The sequence below is a fragment of the Furipterus horrens genome, unplaced genomic scaffold (assembly GCF_987537825.1).
Source record: "Furipterus horrens unplaced genomic scaffold, mFurHor1.1.pri manual_scaffold_11, whole genome shotgun sequence".
Lineage (NCBI taxonomy): Eukaryota > Metazoa > Chordata > Mammalia > Chiroptera > Furipteridae > Furipterus > Furipterus horrens.
In genome coordinates this window covers 62,546,293-62,565,269 of record NW_028327181.1, presented here as the reverse complement: position 1 = coordinate 62,565,269, position 18,977 = coordinate 62,546,293, and the positions used below count along the sequence as shown (strand labels likewise).

The following is an 18,977-nucleotide window of genomic DNA, read 5'->3' as shown; positions in this document are numbered from 1 at the left end:
CTTCCTGCAACCTGACCCAGAGCTAGTTCTGACCACACTGCACAGGTGGTGGTGATGTGTCTTCTAGAACAAACAGCTAAGCCACACAAGGGTCAGAATCCTTTGAGAGAGACCCTGGTTTCTTTGCCTGTACAATGCAGTCCATCATTTGTTTATTGAAATATGTGTTAAACTCTGTTGTGTTCAGGCCTGTTTTATTTCCTTCATCCCACTCAGCCACCCTGGAGGGAGAGATTACTATAACGATGAGGAAATTCAATCTCAGAGAGGTGAAAACATTTCCTAGATTTTACAGAGTTTATGTAGGTAGGGAAACAGGCAGGGAGAAAACCACACACCTGTGATGTGTGCCAAGTTCTCTGGGGCTGTGGAAGCTATAAAGACTGATTCTGTTGTGGGTGGGGCATGGGGCCACATGACCCAGATCTATGGGATGAGTAGAAGTGTGTGTGAGGAGACGGAGAGGAAGCAGGGCAGGAGGAAATGACAGCCTGAGCTAAGGTATGGTGACATGATACCCACGGTGCGACCCAAGACAGTTGAGTAAAGGCAGTGGGGACCAACAGTGAGGCAGGCTTCCTAATCTTGTCTATAGTCCTGGGGTTCATGGATACCTATAAGGGGGCCCACAAACCCCCTGAGGTTGTATCACAGTTGTGAGTGTCTATATTCTTCTTTTCTGGAGAGGCACTGTTTGTTTTCATCAGAGTTTTAAACTGGGACATGGACTCATAAAAGCCTTGAGTAGCAAAGGAGCTTGGAGAGGTTGGCGGGGCCCGGGAATGAAGGACCTCGTAGACTTCATTCAGGAATTCACACAGCACTCTGGGGTCAACGGGGAACCCAAGGGGTTTTCTAGCTGGTGAGCAACATGAGAAGGGTCTTAGGAAGATGACACAAGTTACTGTGAGCTCAAATCAAAGTCTTTTGTAAACTATAAAGTGAGGTACCATTTACTGCTCTATTCTCAGTCTAGCACATATTGGGGACCCAGTTAAGCACATAATGGGGGCTCAGTAAATATTTGCTGAATGAATGAGCACAGGTGTATGTAGTAATAATAGAATGCATCTCTCCAGGGCCACTCCCCACATTTCCTGGACAAGTGGACTGAAGGTGAAATCCCAGGAACCAAAGCTTCCCCTGCACTGTCCTAGGTTGTGAGAGAAACCGGCAGAGTCCTGAGATGATGCTGGGGGTGGAGCTGGGAATGCTGGGACAGTGACTGTAGCACCTGAGGGTATTGCCACACCTCATGGCCGGTAGGGCTCCTCCCACAGTGCTCTGCTTTATCTTTGGAGGACCAGAGGCAATAAGGCCAGGATGGCTAAAATCATTTCATCCCTCCTCCCACTTTTCACCCATTGGCTTCTCCTGTTGACTCTGTTTCCATCCCCCTTTTCTCCATTGCCTCCTTGCCCTCCCTACTCCTGCTCCTACTCCTCGCCTTGGCCACATCAGCAGTCTTAAAACCCAGGCCTCTGTTTCTGCCCTATCTCTCTTTACCATCTACTCTCCACATGGTGGCCAGAGGGATCTTTTAAAAACACTTCCCTGGCAAGGAGTGTAGCTTTCTTTCCATGTACTTAGAGAGCTATGCTTCTGAAGCGTTAACATACATTCAAGTCATAAGAGGATCTTGCTAAAATCCAAGATTCAGTTAATCTGGGATGAGGTGAGAGACGCTGCATTTCTAACAAGCTTCCAGGACACGTAGTAATCTTGGACTTAGACAAAAAAATTCAAACTTCTTGCCCATGTCCTACTTTATCTGGCCCTTGCCCAGCAATCCCATGTTATCTCCAACCCCTGTTCTCTCTCATCACACTGAAGCCATGCTGGCTTTGATTTGGTTCCTGGAGTCTGCCAAGTTGTTACTGCCTCAGGGCCCTTGCACGTGGTGTTCCCGTTGCCTAGAATGCCCCTTCTTGGGAGCTCCACATGGCTTGCTCCTTTTCTTTATTTAGATCTTAGTTCAATGATCGGGCAGAGAGTACTTCTCTGACCACTTCATTTAATGAAGTACCTTATCTCCAGGGAATTTGCTGTTACTTTGTGCTTTCCCCACTGCATAGCTCTTACCATTCTCTGAATTTATTTTGGTACGGTATTTGTTGACTTCTTCACTTTGTGTCTCCAGTCTCCTGTGTGTTCCACATGAATAAAGACCTGGTCTCCTTCACTCTGGGCCTGTCCCAGAGTCTGGCACATAGTAGGGATGCTTTTCGTGTTTGAGAAGCATGAAACATGAACACAAACATGCTTCCTTGCATGGCTACTGTGGTGTTGAGATCCATGCAGGAGAGTCCACACTAGGGAAACTTAGAGTGACAACACTGCACGTATCTGAGCCAGAGGCGGGGAAGGAGGGCAGGGAAAAACTTTCTGTACTGAGAGAGCCACAGAAAGCCTCAAGGACCTGGAGCTGAAGTTGAACCTGAGCATCAGCACATAACAGATGAATTCATCTAACTAGAAGAAACTCACTCTGGAAGGGGCGGGAGGAGGACAGTAACTAATATTAGTTAAATGGGTTAAGTAAAGTATTCAGACCAGTGCCTGGCACATGGTAGGTTTTTATCAAATAAATAGAAAGAAATGTGTCGAACTCTTACTTTGTGACTGTCATTTTGCATAATCACCTCCGTTCATCCTCAGACATATAATCTCCATCCTGCAAATGAGGAGAGGGACTATGAGATGAGAAGACTTGCCCAAGGTCAGACAGCAATTCAGGGACAGAGCTGAGAACCCCACTCCCTGAAACAGCTCTGCTGAGGGTTGCAAGCGCTGCACTTCCTGTCCCCCTTCCCCACTTTATGCTCTGCCACAGCACCTGTTACCACCCAATATCCTGTGCCTTCTACTCACTACCTGTCTTCTCGTATGCATTCCTGGTTTTGTTCGCCGCTGCTTTCTCAGAGGCCAGCACACAGAGGCCTACCACATAACTAGACACTTCATAAATACTTACTGAATGTCAGAAGGATGAATGAGGCGGTTATTTAAAAACCTTTGCTTTCTGCATCTCTAAGAGGCAGTTCTGCAAAGGGGTGTGGCTGACAGGACACCCACACCCAGTCAAGAGGGCCTGAGCATCTGAGACGGACCAGGAGGGAAAGCTGCGGCTTACTGAGTGCTTTCAACGACTCAGAAGTAGGACTGCAGGAGAGCAGCCCAGGAGCTGAGGTTTGTCCAGTTTCCAGCATGATACCATTGCCATGGTGGCATGGTAGGTGTGGATGTCACAGGCTGGCAGTTGTCCTCTCAGGATATGGCTTCCCACATCAAGTGGCCCTGGGGGAAAATGTGTTGACCAGGCCCCTACAGCAATTACAAGCTTGATGTAAACGCATAAATAGGCACTTAAGCAGGAACTCTCTCGTGAATTGAGTTAGAATGAGTCAGTCACTCAAGCCTGGCAGCTCTGGCTACTGATCACCGGGCAGGCTGCACTATGGACCTACCTACCTGACCTTCCTCTGTGCCAAGGCTTCTTAAAGTTCAGCCTCTGGACCGGCAGCATCAGCGTCACTTGAGAACTTGGAACACAAATTCACCAGCCTTGTCCTCAATTACTGAATGGGAAGTTCTGTGGTTGGGGTCTGCAGTGTGTGTTAAGGTGTCTTCCAGGAGATTTTGATCCACTGTCAAGGCTGAGAACCACTGTCAAGCAGTTCCTCTTTTAGGGCAGTTGTTACTCTGCTCCATGGGGGTGGGGGATAAGGAAGAGTCAGGGTTGGGGGGCTTAATAGATACAGCACAGAGGGTCCAGTAACAAATTGATGATTGGACTAGTGATTCTTAGTGGGGAGGGTCAGGAAGGAATTGGAGAGGAAGACCCTTGTGTTTCAGAAAAGCTCTAGAGGAGGAGTTAGTTTGCAAAAGCACATTTTAAAGTTATCATGGATTTATTTTTCAGATCTAATATTTATTTTAACATTTCGAATGACATCAAATGAAGGTGTAATAAAAACTGTCTGCCAGTACTGATTATATGTATAGTTTAGGGGGAACTATAATGCTGGAACCCTACCTCCTGTCTGATCCTCATTCTCAGAAAAGAAAAACACACACAAAAAAAAACAAAACAAAAACCTGAGAGACAGAAACTATTAAGCTGGCCCAAGAGAAACAGACATTTGGCATGCCTGAAGAACTTGGGACATGGTTGTACAACTTTATGGAGCCCTGTGCTGTGTGCCATGTACTGTCTTTGGCTCTCTGAGGCGGGTACAAAGATAATTTAGCCAGCCATTTGGGCAGCCAAGGAGCTTACAAGAGAAAATAATTCAGAGAAGAGAGATTTCCTCTGGTTGGCAAATGTTGGAAGTATGGATGTGTGGGAGCGTTGATCAGTGTCTTGGCTTTTCAGTTCAGCCAGATAAATAGAGCACATGTGAATTGGCAGGTGGGAGGGGTGGGGTTAATGATGGGATAGGGTTTGAATGCTGGAGGCAGGAAAGGCTACTAGTCCAGGAGCAGTACTGTGCCCATGCCCACTGCTCAGGTCTGGGGCCATGTTCAGGAGATCTAGGTTGGACAGTAACAATTGCTAACATTTATCCAGTGACTGCCTGTGGCAGCAGTCAACCTAGGTGCTGTGCATATATGAACTCATTCTTTTTTTAAAAAGAAATTTAAAATTTTTTTTATTAATTATTAGAGAGAGGGGAAGGGAGAGAGAAAAGAGAAGGAGAGAAACATCGATAGGTTGCCTTTCCCACGTGCCCCAACGGGGACCAGGCCCGCAACCCAGGCATGTGCCCTGACTGGGAATCCAACCTGCGTCCCCTTGCTTTGCGAGGGAGGCCATGTTCAACCAATGGAACCATGCCAGTCAGGGCTTAACTCATTCTTCATGTGAACCCTATAAAATAAGAACTGTTATCGCCCCAGTTTTACTGATGGGGAAACTCAGACTCTCGGAGATGTGCTCACTTTGCGCATAATCACACAGCTAGGCTCACTAGAGCCTGAATTTGAAACCAGGCATTGGCTCTAGAGTGCTCCCAAGTGCAGGACGAATTAGCGTGCCGCCCCAAGTGTCTGGGCTGGCTGGCTGTTTGGGTGGCAGAGGGATGGGACACTTAACTTAGTGGGTGAAAAGGGTCCAGAAGAAAGCCCTTCCGTCTGTATCCACGCCTGAGCATTTATTTCCTTTGGTACAGACAATCGGGAGTTCAGTGCTTTGCGAACCTGCTACAGCACAAGCACTTTAGGCCCCTTCCCACTAGATGGCGGCCCCTAAAACCCACATAGAAATTCTGGAACGGCCCCTGTCCCCATCTTCGAGGGTCTGGCTGCCACTGAGGAACGGCAGGATGCAAACCCTCCTCTGTTCCAAAGGGGACCCGACCCCTGCTCCGCCCCATCCGGGGGTCGCGGGAAGCCCCTAGGCTGGAGGCGGGCATGGGGGACAGGGATGGGCGGGGAGACGAGGCTCCCAGGCTCTGGGCGCCGGGGGAGGAGTCAGCGTGGAGCAGCCACTCCCGGGACACCGCGGCGGTCACTCCCGCACCGCCTGCATCCACCGAAGCGGAGAAGGCCAGGACTGCCGGGCGCTAGGCGTAGGGAGCGGGCGAGGGCTCCGAAGACAAGGGCCAGGAGGCAGGTGCGCGACTCAGACTACAAGTCCCAGCATGCCCAGCTGCCCTGACCCGGCCCCTGCTGCCACTTAAAGGCTCTGGGAGCCGCAGCCGTCGGGTCGCCGCGGCTTTCGCTTTGCTGCGGCGGCTGGGCGGGCGGGAGCGGCGCGTTCGGTTGCCAGTTCTACTCGCGTCCGCTCTCCAGCAGCACCGAGGGGCGTTCTTCGTGCGGCCCTCCCGGCTTGGGAATTCCCTTCCGAGCCCGTGCTCCCGGGCTCCCCGCCTTGGCCACCCCGCGGCACCGATGCCGAGGCATGGATAGAGCGGCACGGCGTGCGGCGGCGATGGGAGAGAAGGAAGGCAGCGGTGGGGGGGCCGCGGCGGCCGCGGAGGGGGGCGCCGGAGCTGCAGCAAGCCGGGCGTTGCAGCAGTGCGGGCAGCTCCAGAAGCTCATCGATATCTCCATTGGCAGCCTGCGCGGGCTGCGCACGAAGTGCGCGGTGTCCAACGACCTCACCCAGCAGGAGATCCGGACCCTGGAGGTAAAGCGGCATAGCGCGGAGGGTCAGGGAACCCGGCTGGGCCCGAGGGTGCAGGGGTAGGCGGCCTGGGGAGCGGCCTCTGATACCCCCCCTCCATGGTCCTGTCCACTCCTTTCTTAGTTGCATCCTTGAGCCCGGGTCGCCCTGTTTGAAGCTTCCTCTCCCTCCTCGGTTCAGTGATGTGGCAGGTTGAGGACCCGCGACCAGCCCCTCACGTTAGGCGGGCTTTGCGGGGCGGGGAGGAGAGGAAACTGGGATGTAGGCTCCGGGAGCGGTGGGCGGGGTGGGCTGCTCTCCGACATCCCCTGCCTCCTCACCTCCGCCTCCAACCCCGTTTCCAGCTTGTCTGGCCGCAGGACTCATGCTCCCACTGAGTCACACGCTGGACTTTTCCCTGTGTGACTGAGCCGAGCAGCCGTGGGCCGGGGTGACTGGGGCAGGGGGAGGTCCCCTGAAGTGTGAGAAGAGGCCCATCGTTCTCTGCTTTCGCCTCATGCCCCAGACACTGTCTTGTCCCTTCCTTTCCTTTCCTCCAGGTTCTTGCCGCTTTTCAAAGTGATTGCTGAAACTGCATTTTTGCTCTTCAGGCATTTGGTGCTTTCCTTTGGCACCGCCACAGCGTTTCACTGCTCAAAATGTAATTGCCCACCGGCTCCCCTCAAACACTGGATTTTGGTTTAGGAAGGATTATGCTGTGGAACTAGCCTTTGGTGCGAAGATGACACTATTTAAGGGCTTCTGATGGAGACAGCCTCCAGTGTAAAGGAGAAGTAAGATACACCTGCCCTCCTCTCTCAAATTATAGCTGGGAAGTCAGTATTAAAAGGATTTGGAAGAAGCCAAAAGGGCTGGGTTCTCAGAAGTCCGGGGAGTGCCCCCCGCCCCCTACACAATAGAGGGAAACTAGTGTATTCCCACCTTGCTTTTGCCCAGAGGCTGGGAAGGCTGTGGAATCCAGAGACAAGTTAATTGCTATCTCTGACTTGAAGAAGGGGCCCCACCTTGCAGTGCCGCATCTGGCCTTCTGCAGATCTGGAGATGTTTTGTTTTTTATTAGAATCTTAATTTCTCATCCAACCCCTCCCCCTCCTCCTCCCTCCACTTATTGCTTATTGCGTCTGCCAACTGTCACAGGGCCAGCGGTGATTTGTTGTAATTATTACAAGACCCAATCCTCTCTGACACCGTAAACCTGAATCCCTGTTTGATCCAAAATGCTTGGGGGGGACGTCTCTCCTTCAGTTTTATTTTCTTAAAAGCTGTAAAGCCGGGAACATTGGAAGCATCCAATCAGAGTCAGCTATTATTATTTTCGTTACAGTTGCTATAGCAGTACTGACCAGGGCTTTGCTTAAAAACAAGCCAACCAACAATACCCCGCACAACTGCCCCTTCTGCAGACACGCTGCTGTTTCCCAGGTGGCGAGAGGTACTGGTTTCTTGAACACAGCCAGCCAAGTGTGTTTTTGCCCAGCAAAGTTCAGTTTTTAAACCGACACAGTAGGGGGCCTATGTGACTTAGTTCTGGGCGGGGAGGGGTCCTTGTCCAGCAGCGTGTGTCTGGTTGAACTGCCGTGTTGTTGGGCCGAGAGAACACGGTTCTCTGTGTTGGCCTCTTTCAGATTTTCCTCATGTTGCTCTGAAGTGCTCCTGGTTCACAAAGTGGATACAGGAGAATGATCTGCTGTTTGTTCTCTGGAAATGGCACTTTGCCCTCTTGGTACCTTGACTTCCAGAGTCCCCTGGTTAACTTCCAGTTAACCAAGGTGTGGCATCATGACACCACAGAGCGTCTAGCTGTTTGTATCTCTCTGAGCTTCTTTATTGGATGATCAAACTAAGCGGCCAGAAACCCTTCCTAAAGCCTGAAAAGGATTTGCTGGGTAAATGGAACCAGTACCCAGCCCCCTGTCCCCTCCATTGTCTTGTGGATTCAGGTCCACCCTACTTTATGGAAAGGCGGACTTCAGTTGTTTTGGGGGATGGGAATTTAGACCCCAGGAGCTAGTTTGCTTGAATCACTTCACGCCAGAGGCCTCAGCCTCCTCACCTGAAGAGGGAGGCTGGAGTGGGTCTCTGCGGACTTCTGTGGTTTAGTGAAGGGGCCCCAGTTGGGTTGAATCAGTGTTTGTTATACATACCCCTGTTTAAGAACATCCCTGTTTAATAAACAAAAGACCAAACTCATAGATACAGACAACAGAATGGTGGTTACCAGAGAGGAAGGAATGGACAAAGAGGGTAAAGCAGGTCAAATTCAGGGTGACACTCAGGTAGTGAACACATAATAGAATATACAGATATTGTACTATGAAGTTGTACATCTGAAATTTATGGTACTAGCCAATAAATGCTACCCTAATAAATTTAATTTTTAAAAAAGACTAACAAGAAAAAATTAAAAAAAACTATTCCCTGCTTAAGAATGGTTCCAAAGTCCAGATTTACTAAACTGATAAAATAGGGGGGAAGTTTACTATTCTAAGGACCCTGATGAGGAGGCAATGTAGCAAATGGAAAAACCCGTGGCTTTGATTTTGCACCCAGGTTCTGTCTGTGTGACCTTGGGCAATTCCCAAGACTTCTGAATCTCAAGCTTCCCCATCTGCCCAACGGGGATGAGCCTGCTTAACCCTGCCGTGTTGTTGTGAATCTGTAAGTTCACCTTCTCCCTATTAAGAGATTCTGCTTGTAAACTCCCTACTAAGAGATTCTGCTTGTAAACTTTTCCCAGTGTGCGTCCAATGGCATTCGTACCACAGGTCACCTTTAGAGGAGGCTGCTTCTATAGCTGCCTCTTACTTCCGAGAGGTGGGTGACACAGACGAGGAAACCATCCCAGTAGCATGTGGTGAGGTCAGATGGGACAGCGATGGTATCTGCTCTGTTCTGCAGTCTCCTCTCACATTCCAGGGCAGGGCCTCCAGAGACAGGACTTGCAACACTGGATTGCTGGCTTTTGAAGGATTGACCACAGGGCTTGGCTTGTGCAACCACGCCAGACTTCTCCCAGAATCTTAAGGAACCCGAGCTCACTCCGACCCTTATTAGATAAGTGCTCAGCGGGAGAACCAGCATGTGAGGTGTCCCTGGAAGCCCCTGATGCCGTCCCAGCCACTAGAGCCTGAAATTGCAGGTTGTGACAGTGTGTGGGGTCAGCGGGTCTGGCTGACTCTGACGACCTGCTCCACGTAGTGGTCCAGTTTGGATCCAAAAGAGTGGAAGGAGCCAAGGTTTAATTTTTGCCTCCTACCTGCCAGCCCGTGTGCTGGACCCTCCTTAGTCTGATGAGATTTCCCGGAAATGCACCAATGTTTATCACATGCACAGCTTTTCTCTACATGGGAAGGGGAAGGAGATAAAATCTGAACCCAGAGTCTGAATCTGTAAACAGACTGCTTCACCCCAGCATGGTGCCCCATTTCCATCAGAGCCTCCTAGGGCGTCTGAGAAACCCACTGAGGCAGGATAGAATGCTCTCATTCCCCAGAGGCACATGCATGGGACACCGAGCTGGCTCGCAGTGAGGCCTGGAGCCGCACACTCGTTCATGCCCTCACGTACTCATCCTGTTCAGGCTGAGTCTGTTGGGCACTGGGGAGACGGTGGCGCCTCACAAAGATTCGTGGTTTGCAGACACCGCAACTTGGCCCTTTCCTGCCAGCCTGCTAGTACTTCCCAGAGACAGGCCTTGCCACACTGAGTCTCCCCTCCTTGTGCTTTTCTGGAGGAAAATCCCTCCTAAAAAATGCTGACCTGGAGAAAGGGTCCCCGAAGAACTTCTACCATGGGCCTTGCTGGGAAGGGGACATTGGGGAGCTGGCTACTTCCTGGACAAGTGGCCAGGAGGCACCTGAGGGGCCCTGCTGCTACTGGGAATATCAGGGAGGCTTGACCTTCACTCAGCCTCACTGTGGCTGAGGTCCGAACCCTGCTGTGTGGGGACCTGAGCTCTTCCGGTAGCCCCCTCTCCTGCTCCCTGGATCATCTGGGTGGCGGAACTGCTGGGAAGAGAAAGGGGTGCCACCCCTCACAGATCAGGTCGCTGGGGAGGTCATGGAAATGTATTCACGTGACACACCTTCTGTTATAACTGCTGAGCTCCTGGCAACAGCCACCCTGGCAAGGATTCTGAGGTAGGGAGGATGCTCTCTATGTCTTTGGGGACACTTTCAACCTCATGGGGGAGCCAGGTAGGCAAACAGTGGCAACTCTAGTACCCTGGATTGCTAAGAGTGCTTAGGAAGTGGAAAAGTGATGGATGATTGGCCAGTCTGACCTCTTGGTTTTATGGGAAATATTCCCAGTCCTGGTGGTGACTTGTCCCAAGTCACAGGTACCTGGCAGAACTGAGAATGAAACCTGGCTTTCCCCACCCAGCCACTGCCTCCAGTATGGCCTTTCTCTGCTTCTGCTCCATCACCATAGTTCCAACTGCTTACTGGAGGTTTTAGCTCCTGCAGTCCCTGAAGGAATGCAGAACTGGGGTACTGTCCTGCTGGGGTCAGCTTTCGCCTTGACAACACTTTCCTTGATGAAAGTTGCCACTAGTGTACCTTGGAGGTGGCTGGGAGAGGGACCTGCAATTTCCCTGAAACTGGGGAGGGCTGGATGGTACTGGAGCGAGGTGTTATCACGTCTGCATCCCAGGCTAGTGTGAATGCCTCCTTCTCCTCTGGGTTGGCTTAAAATCTGGGAAAGCTGTATTCTCTACCACAAGTATGCTGGCCCTGCCTCCAGGCTGTGGTCTGGAGAAGGACTGCAGAGGCCCTGGTCCTTGGTGGCAGTGTCTGCCATGGCGGGGACGGCCAAGTCTCTGTAAGCAGTGCTTTTTAACAAGGACATCCTTTCAGAATAGGCTGGTTGGAATCTTCTCACATTCAGTTCAGAGGGAAAGCTGCGCAGGTGCCTTTGGGGTTATGGGAATGACGTTTGTGCATAGTAAAGGCAGGTGAGGGACAAGAGACATTCCCGGTCACTAGGCTCTTGGCATATGTTGCCCCATCTGACACTCATAAGAAGACTATGAAGTTTTATCCCCGTTTTGCAGATCAGGATGTTGTGGCTCAGAGGATTTAAGAGACTGAGTTGGTAGGTGGTTGAACCTGGGCTGTTGCCTGGTCTTCAGACCTCATGTCCTAAACTTCCCAATTACCTTCAGAAACGATGGTGGGGGATTTTCGTCAGGGTCATAGCTGCTGAGCCCGAGGATGTGGCCAGTAATGAAGAGAGCCTGCCCAGGAGCACTTGGCTGAATTCCAGATGACAGGACCTACTGGTGGCTGCCCCAGGCTGTGCAGCCTCTGAGCTCAGGCCTGGGGCTGCTTCCCTAAAGTGCAGCCCAGCACTCTCTACAGGACGGGTCTCTGTCAGCAAAGTGATGCAATCACCTCGGTGTCCGGCTCATTCTGAGAAGTGAGAAGCTGCCTGGAGATCAAGTTACTCATAATTTTTTTAATGGATACCTACCTTATTCTTTTTGAATAATTCCTCTAGTTAACAGTATATTCTTTAACTTTCTGCTCTTATTAAACGATTATAAAATACATATAATGATATGTGTTCACTGCGAAAAAGAAAATACAGAGGAATAAAAGAAAATAAAATCACCCATAATGCTACCTCTCTGAGTTAATCTTTTTTTACGATAGCTAATATTTAATATGTTCTTGAGAAATAACTATGTAACATTAAACTAGGTTTGCAAAATATGTATATCATGGGCACATCGTTACTCCAATTTTTATTTTAAATGGGAAGACATATTTATCGACTGATTGACATAATGCAACAGCATAAAGTTCTTCAGTCATTGTAGGTCTGGGAATTTAATCCAGGTGTTCCCATTCTCAATCCATTGTTTAAAAAGCCAAAATAAAGGCTTTTTTCTCTCTCATGTCACAGTCCAGTTTCGGTCAGGCAGCTGTCCTAGTGGCTGTCCCCCAAACAGAGACTCAGAGATGGGGACTCCTATGTGTGGCTCTGCCATCTGGAGTCCTTCATTATCAACTGGTATAACCCTCACGCAGTAAAGATTTTAAACTTGCTCCAAAAAAGGTCTGACCTTTGTCTTAGGTTTCTGGGAGGTAATCTCTACACCTTTGGAAAGTCAGGCCTGAGAGGAATGTCTTTGTTTTTCAGAGTTAATTCTTACTAACATTTTGTATGTATTCTTCCAGTGTTTTTATCCTCTGCATTTGCATACAAATGTGTGTGCTTACCATGTACATTGCCTTACACATGTCTTCTGTCTACATCAATGTGCCTAGATCGCAGCATCACTGTTCATGGCTGCCTTGTGTAGTCACACCACACACTTCTTGGAACCAGTTCTCCATTGTCAGCCATTCAGACTGTCGCGAGTGCTGCAGTGAGTGCATTCCTAGAAGTGGAATTTGCTGGGTCAAAGTGTGTGACCACATTTAACATCAGTCCTATTCTTTAAAATCTTTAGGGCCTACGATGTTCCCACCTCCCCATCGGGAATGTCAGAATTTATAAAATGACAGCCTCTCTGCCTTTACCCTTTTGCCACTGCATCTGTGACCACCCTGGGTCAAGGAGCGTACACAGGAGACAGGACATGGCCCTGTGGCTGAGGTGCTGGGTTATGTATCAAGGACTGTGGGTTCTAGTTTTGTGGCTGCCTGCAGCAAAGGGGGGCCCCTGGGTTGACCAATTAAGAGAAGGTCCTTTCCTTGCTCCAAGATGGTGGGTTAAAGGCGGGTAGATGTCAGGCCGTCTTAGTCCAGGGACTGGTCCCCTCTGGGCAATGCACAGCCAAATGAGGAGGGCTTCATCACTTGAGGCTCAAGAAAGACACCTCACTGAACTGTAGCCTAGGTTTCATCACCAACTGTAAATATTGATCAGAGAGCTGTTTGGGGTGCCTTGGCTTAGGGGTTGATTTAAAAGAGTCCTAGGGTCCTAAGAGGGCTGCAAAGGATATTGGGATTTCCATCTGGTCCAGCCCTCTCTGCTGGTGAGGAAACTAAAAGCCGAAGGGGAAGCGACTTACTCGGAATACATACATATCAGGGAATAGCTTCAACAAAGAGTGGAGAAGAGACCAGTGGTTCATAAGTCAGACCTGCAACAAGCAGCACCCGCTGTTCTGCCCTCCTGTGTTGTGGGGGGAGAACCTTGGCCTCAAGGAGTTCCCTGCAAGAGGAAGCAAAAGGTTTGCTTACCTGGCTCCGTGTCAACGCCTTAGGGACCCTGTGGACTGGAGACCAATGCGGGGTGACTTGCGGGCGGGGTTTTATTGAAAGTCAGTCTGCTCAGTGGGCAGGCTGAGCCTGAATGGACTCTCTGGGTCCTTGAACCAAACCTCGCTTTCAAGGGCTTCTCATCCCAGGGACTTGGGTGGGTGAACTCTTATTCCTTTAGGACCCAGTGTTTTATTTTAAATTTGTACAGGTGTTGCATTCTGTACCACGATGCGTTTTTGTTGGTTTTAATGTGAAGATAATGTTATAAATAGCTCACTATTGCTTCTAGAAGATACAGCCTTTTAAACTGGTGTCTTTGTGTTCATCAGGGCTTTCTTCTCTATTCCAGAGACCAGGTGGAGATGCATGGTGTCCTCTGGGATTAAAAATACCTTGTCATTTATTCCCAGGTGTGACTGTTTCTCATCTGCATTGAAAAAGTCCTAATTCAGACTGCTGCCACTTTGAATTAAAACCTATATTTATTTATCTGTACTTATTGTCCTGGTCTTGGTGGATGGCAGTGTGTTTTAACTGGGTGGATTGCCCTTAAATGTCACGGAGCTGAAGTCATCCTGTTTGTTTGCTGTTTTTCTTCCCTCTTTCATTTTTCCACCTTCAGAATAATGGCAAGAATGAAATAAGACTTGTGTTTAAAACTAAAAAAAGAAAAGGGGAAAGAAAGCATAATGCAGGTTGTGGAATAGCCCAGCTATGGCTAGGAAAAAGAACTTTCCACACAGCATGTATTATAGACTTGAGTCTGCGACATTGATCAGGGGAGTTTTGCTTTATGCAAAGCCGATGAGACAGGCTGCTTATAGGGTGGTGGGGCTTTCTTTGGCAAGGCCCCTGGTGGTTTTGAGCCCCAATGGAGCCACGTAATTTGGGTTTGGTTTTGATGTGGATTAGCAGGACCAACTTCACTCAGGGTGCAGTCTTGCCAGAAAAAAAAAAGTTATGTGTCCTATTTTAAAAAGTAACCTGAGTGTTCTCATGCAGTAGGCACTATCCTGAGGATCCCCTGCCCCCCAAACTGGGACCCTTGAAAGGGCTTAATGCCGCCTTTCCCGTACCATCCTCAGCAAGACGCTGTTGTGAAAGAGGGCTTCGAGGAGCTGAGAAGGTGCTACACCAGCCACCTCCCGCCTGGGGATTCCTGAAGGTGAAGATTGGTGTTTTAAAGGCTCTGAGAAGTCCTGCGCAAGCGTTCCCAGACCCGTTTGTCCAAGGGATCCTTTTCCCACCTGAACACAGTTGGGAAAACATCGCATTAAGCCACGAAGAGGGAAAGAGACGAGACATTGTAAGCTTAGTTTCAGCTACTGTTATTTTGTGGTTCTGAGGTCCCATCTGAGGTTCCAGTTTGAATTGGGTGGGCTGAGAAGAGGCTGGTGGCCCCGTACACTTACCCATCAGTTCAAGGTTTCCTTGAGGGAGGTACTTTACAAAGGGAGGCACAAGTGTGCCCTAGCTGGTAAAGACACATGCCACGTAATCCTTCCAACAAGGTGAGGAGTACGTGCCCGAGACGTCTCTGTGCCCGTGGTCCTTGTGTCCTAGTCAGCCTGGTGCCAAGGGCATGCTCACTCAGGGTCGGCCAGGAACCTCATGACCCTGATGGTGGGTAGAAAACCATCCAAGAGAAATGCAGATATCTATGGGTGTGTTTGAGCCTGGGGCTGCCTAGGGTAGGGGAAGGGCTGGGCTGCAGACAAGGAATGCTTTTTAATACAAAAAAGGAAATGCTGGCTCAGAATGGAAAGGAAAGGAAGCAGCTTCCTGTTACTGGTGCTGGGTTTTTGAAAGGAGGAGCTCTCTCTAGCCCCTGGGCCTGGGGAGGACTGGGCTGCCTGGGGCCACTCTGGGTGCCCTGGATAGATGGATGTGTGCTCCCAGTCACTGCCTGAGGTCTCAGAAATAGGATGCTGGTCCCAATTCTTTTCATTTTCTCCAGATAACTGATCAAATGGACCTGTGGTTTCCAAAATGAATAGTTATGCATATTACAAAATGTATATGTCATAATAACTCACTTTTGCTTTTACTGCAAGCTTACTCCATGCCTGGCCCCCTTGTTAGGAGTTTGTGTGGTGTTTACTCCTCATAACAGCCTTGTGTTAAGGGTCCATTGTTATCCCCACTTTACAGTGAGAGAAACTGAGGAGCAGAGAGGTTAAGTGACTTGCCCAGAGTCACACAGTTAAGGGGAGACTAACTTGTGACTTGAACCTAGGCAGTCCTGCTTGACTTGCATTTGCAAACTCTTCTCCCAGCTGGAAAATCTGTTAGCATCGAATAATTTTTTAAGATTGGTGGCCTTTGTCTGGCTCCAGAAGGCAGACCCTTAGCCTGGGCTGGGCCCTGGTGATTCTTAGGTGAGATGCCTAGGTCTGAGTTTACATTATTATTATTTTTAAATGTAGAAATGTTTCATCATGTACAAAAGCAGAGAGAATGGTTCCATGGAGCCCTTCGTACTGACCCCCTAGCTTCAGCAATGACCAACTCTGGCCCGTCTTGGGTCATCTGTGGCGTTTTTACTCTGAGTAAGCCTGGTTTTGAGAAAGGTTACAGGGAGGCAGAGTGACCTGGGAGGTCTTCTGGTCCCGCCCCCTGCCTCCAGGCGGAACTGTGAGGAACTGTCTACCCCTTTCCCCATGAATGACTGTTGCAGTTTCCCCCTGAAGCTTACTTGGGCTTCTGACAGCCTGTGCATTCTGTAAGCTGAATGTCCTGCTGCACCTGAAACTTGTTCTGGGATGGCAGAGTCAAGGAGTGGTGCATGACCTTCCTTATTCCCACAGCCCGGCCTGAGGCTGATGCACCGTTTTGGTGGAGGCAGGCCAGCAGACCCCACGGAGTCACGCTCTGACAGTCCCGATTTCTAGCCTGTTCTTCTCTGTGGCTCCACCATCTCTTCTACCTTTTCTTGTTGCTTTATTCACATGTCATGAGATGAGTGTAATTCAGCCACCATTTACTGAGCGCCACTGTATGTGCCCCGGGAGAAGAGTCGATGAGTACGGGCAGACCCTGTTCTCCAGGAGCTCCCTGCAGACCCTCGTCTCGGCAGTCCCAGCCTTGAAATGGGACCCAGCACCCGCTAAGGGGCTTCCTTGCCTTTTGTGGTTCTTCTCATGGCTCTGCTCCATCCTTCCCGAAGCCTGGTCTGGCTGACCATTCTGCCTCATTTCTCTGTGGACTCTCACCCCAGCAAAGGTAGTTTTCTTTGTTGTTTTTGTTTGTTTTATTTTGCTTTTTCCTGTGTTCTTCCAAGTCAGTCTCGCGGCTGTGCCACTTTTTGCTAGCTGCATCCAATCTCAGAATTTGGCTTCCCAAACACAATTACGATGTCATTACAGGAAAGGACAGTGTTGGGCTCTGAGTAGGCTGTTGAGGGCTGCAGTGAGGACCACAGGGTGTGCGCAGGCTCTGGGTGGAGAAGGTCGCATTCACGTCTTGAGTCTGTTCCTTGCTAGCTCTGTGACCTTGGGCAAGAGTCTCAGCTTTCTGAACCTCAGTTTCCTTGTTAGTTAAACAGGGATAAGAATGGTTTATTTTAGACTCTTGTGAGGAATTGCTGAGATACACAACATGTGCTCGACAATGCCTGGGAACTCACTGTGTTTTTTAACCTCTAACTGAGCGTTAATTCTAAAAACACTTGTCCATGTTTCTCTGTTACCTTCCTTTGGACCATTTTAATTGCTGCACGGTACTCTGTCCCGTGGTGTGCCGTAATTTGCCAGAGCATTTCCTTGGTACTGGACATTTCGGTTGTTTCCAGATTTCTGCTGTTATAAACAACGTGACTAGAATCATCTTTGCACAGCCGTCTCTTTATTTTTATTCCTATTCTGAATTCATTTCCTTGGGATAATTCCCCAGGATGAAATTACTGGGTCAAAGAGCATGGGTATTTTTTGTGACGGTAGTTGCTGATCTACTCTCCATTTCACACTTTTTGAATGATAGCTGTCTTAAAAATTGTACTCCTGGGTCAATTATCTCATATTTTCTTTGCAATCTATTTTGGCCTCTGTGCCTTTCATCTCTCACCCCCTTTTTTGGCCTTGTTCAATCATTTCCCATCTTTTTTTTTTTTTTAAACAGCTTTATTAAGATATAATTGCCAAATAAAATGATAAGATAGTCAAAGTGTGCAAATTATTCCCCAGCTCGAATTTGCTATTTGCTCATCTCCCCCTTCCATTCCTTCAGTGACTATTTATTGTCTCCTGTGTGCCAGGCACTGTTTTGGGCACTGGAAAAAAAGCAGTGAAGAGGACAGAGTGGTCCCTGTAATGGAAAGAGAAAGATGAAAAACAAACCGACAGACAGAAAAGTGGCCCGAGGAAAAGAAAGCTGCACGTGGGTTAGAGTGAGGGCGTGGGAAGAAGGGTGCTTCGTTAGAGCGGGTGGTGAGGAAACCTCCTTCCCAGAGGAGGTGACATTTGAACTGTCTTAAAGGGAGAGAGGGCAGCAGCCTTGTGCAAACCTAGATGACGAGGATGCTGTGCAGAGGGACCAGCGTGTGTAAGAGCCCTGAGGCAGGAACGAACCTGGTGTGTTCAAGGACCAGAAAGGGGAAAGAGGACGTGGTGGGCCGTGAGGACTGCGGTGGGCCATGGGGTCAGGGACGCTGGTGGGGACTAGGGGCTGTTTCCCTAAAATTGGACCATGTTAAAGAATTAAAGCACAAATTCAACAAGTAGCTGTTGCCCCCCAGTGCTGGGCCAGGCACTGTTCTGGGAGAGAAGGGTGGGTGAGCACGTCAGCTTTGCGGGGGAGTTGGTGGGTGAGGGAGCCGGTAGAAGGTGCCGGTGAGGTGTGAATGAGAGCCCATCGTGGCGCACAGCTGACTCATCTCGACACCCTGAGTTGGGCGAGAACTCGGGAAATGTTTCTTGATTTGCACCGAGTTGTGTTCTATGCTGCCAGCTTTCACCATGTTAACTGCAACTCAGTTCTTTCCTGTAAGGCCTGGCAGTCCACCCTGCCCGGCGAGGGTACCCTGGGCCTCTGCCAGGGAACTGAGGTTGCCAGCTCAGAAGTGGGGCTGCTGATACCAGGTATGAGTGTCTAGGCACCACTTATGGGAAATAAGACTGAGAAATAGATATGGGAAACCCCCTTCTTACTGAGCTGCTCCACCCTGCCCTAATCTTTCCTAAATGGGGACTCTAATCTGTGACTCTTGTTGGGAACGAGACTTGGGGACATTGTGCTTTTCATCAATTTCTTCTCTTAGGATGAGGCAAAGAGGGGGTCTGAGGTGTGAGCATATGCTTCAAGATACTCAACTTTGGGGCAGTCTAGGATATGTTCACCTAGTGAGCTGTGGCCCATGGCAGGCAGTTCCGGAAAAGGGCCGGGAAGGCACTGGCTACCATTTTGCTTGGAGTAGGCTGGGTGACCCATGAGCTCCAGGGTGTCCTGATGCCGTTGAGCTGGGGCAATGACTTCTTAGGCAGGGAAGACCAGATTCTAGGAACTGTAATCACTTGGGCTCCCATGCCCTCCTCCCTCAGTTACGGCTGACCTGAGAGAGACCTGCCCAGTTCTAACATATTGAACCTCTTATAAGAGATTTCTTCATTGTCTCCTCTGTGGAGGAGGGAATAAGTCCCAAA

The 18,977-nt window shown here is 49.6% G+C and overlaps 1 protein-coding gene across 2 annotated transcripts in view; it reads left to right on the top strand.

Annotated features, from left to right (window-relative positions):
- The first annotated feature begins 5,700 nt into the window (after positions 1-5,700).
- The window catches only part of KSR1 (kinase suppressor of ras 1), a 148,412-nt gene continuing 135,135 nt past the window's right edge, over positions 5,701-18,977 (top strand). For both annotated transcript variants that reach the window (XM_090257385.1, XM_090257384.1), the window contains exon 1: positions 5,701-6,130. In XM_090257385.1, the coding sequence (XP_090113511.1) occupies positions 5,903-6,130 (228 nt within the window). In that variant the 5' untranslated portion in view covers positions 5,701-5,902. The remainder of the gene's footprint in view (positions 6,131-18,977) is intronic.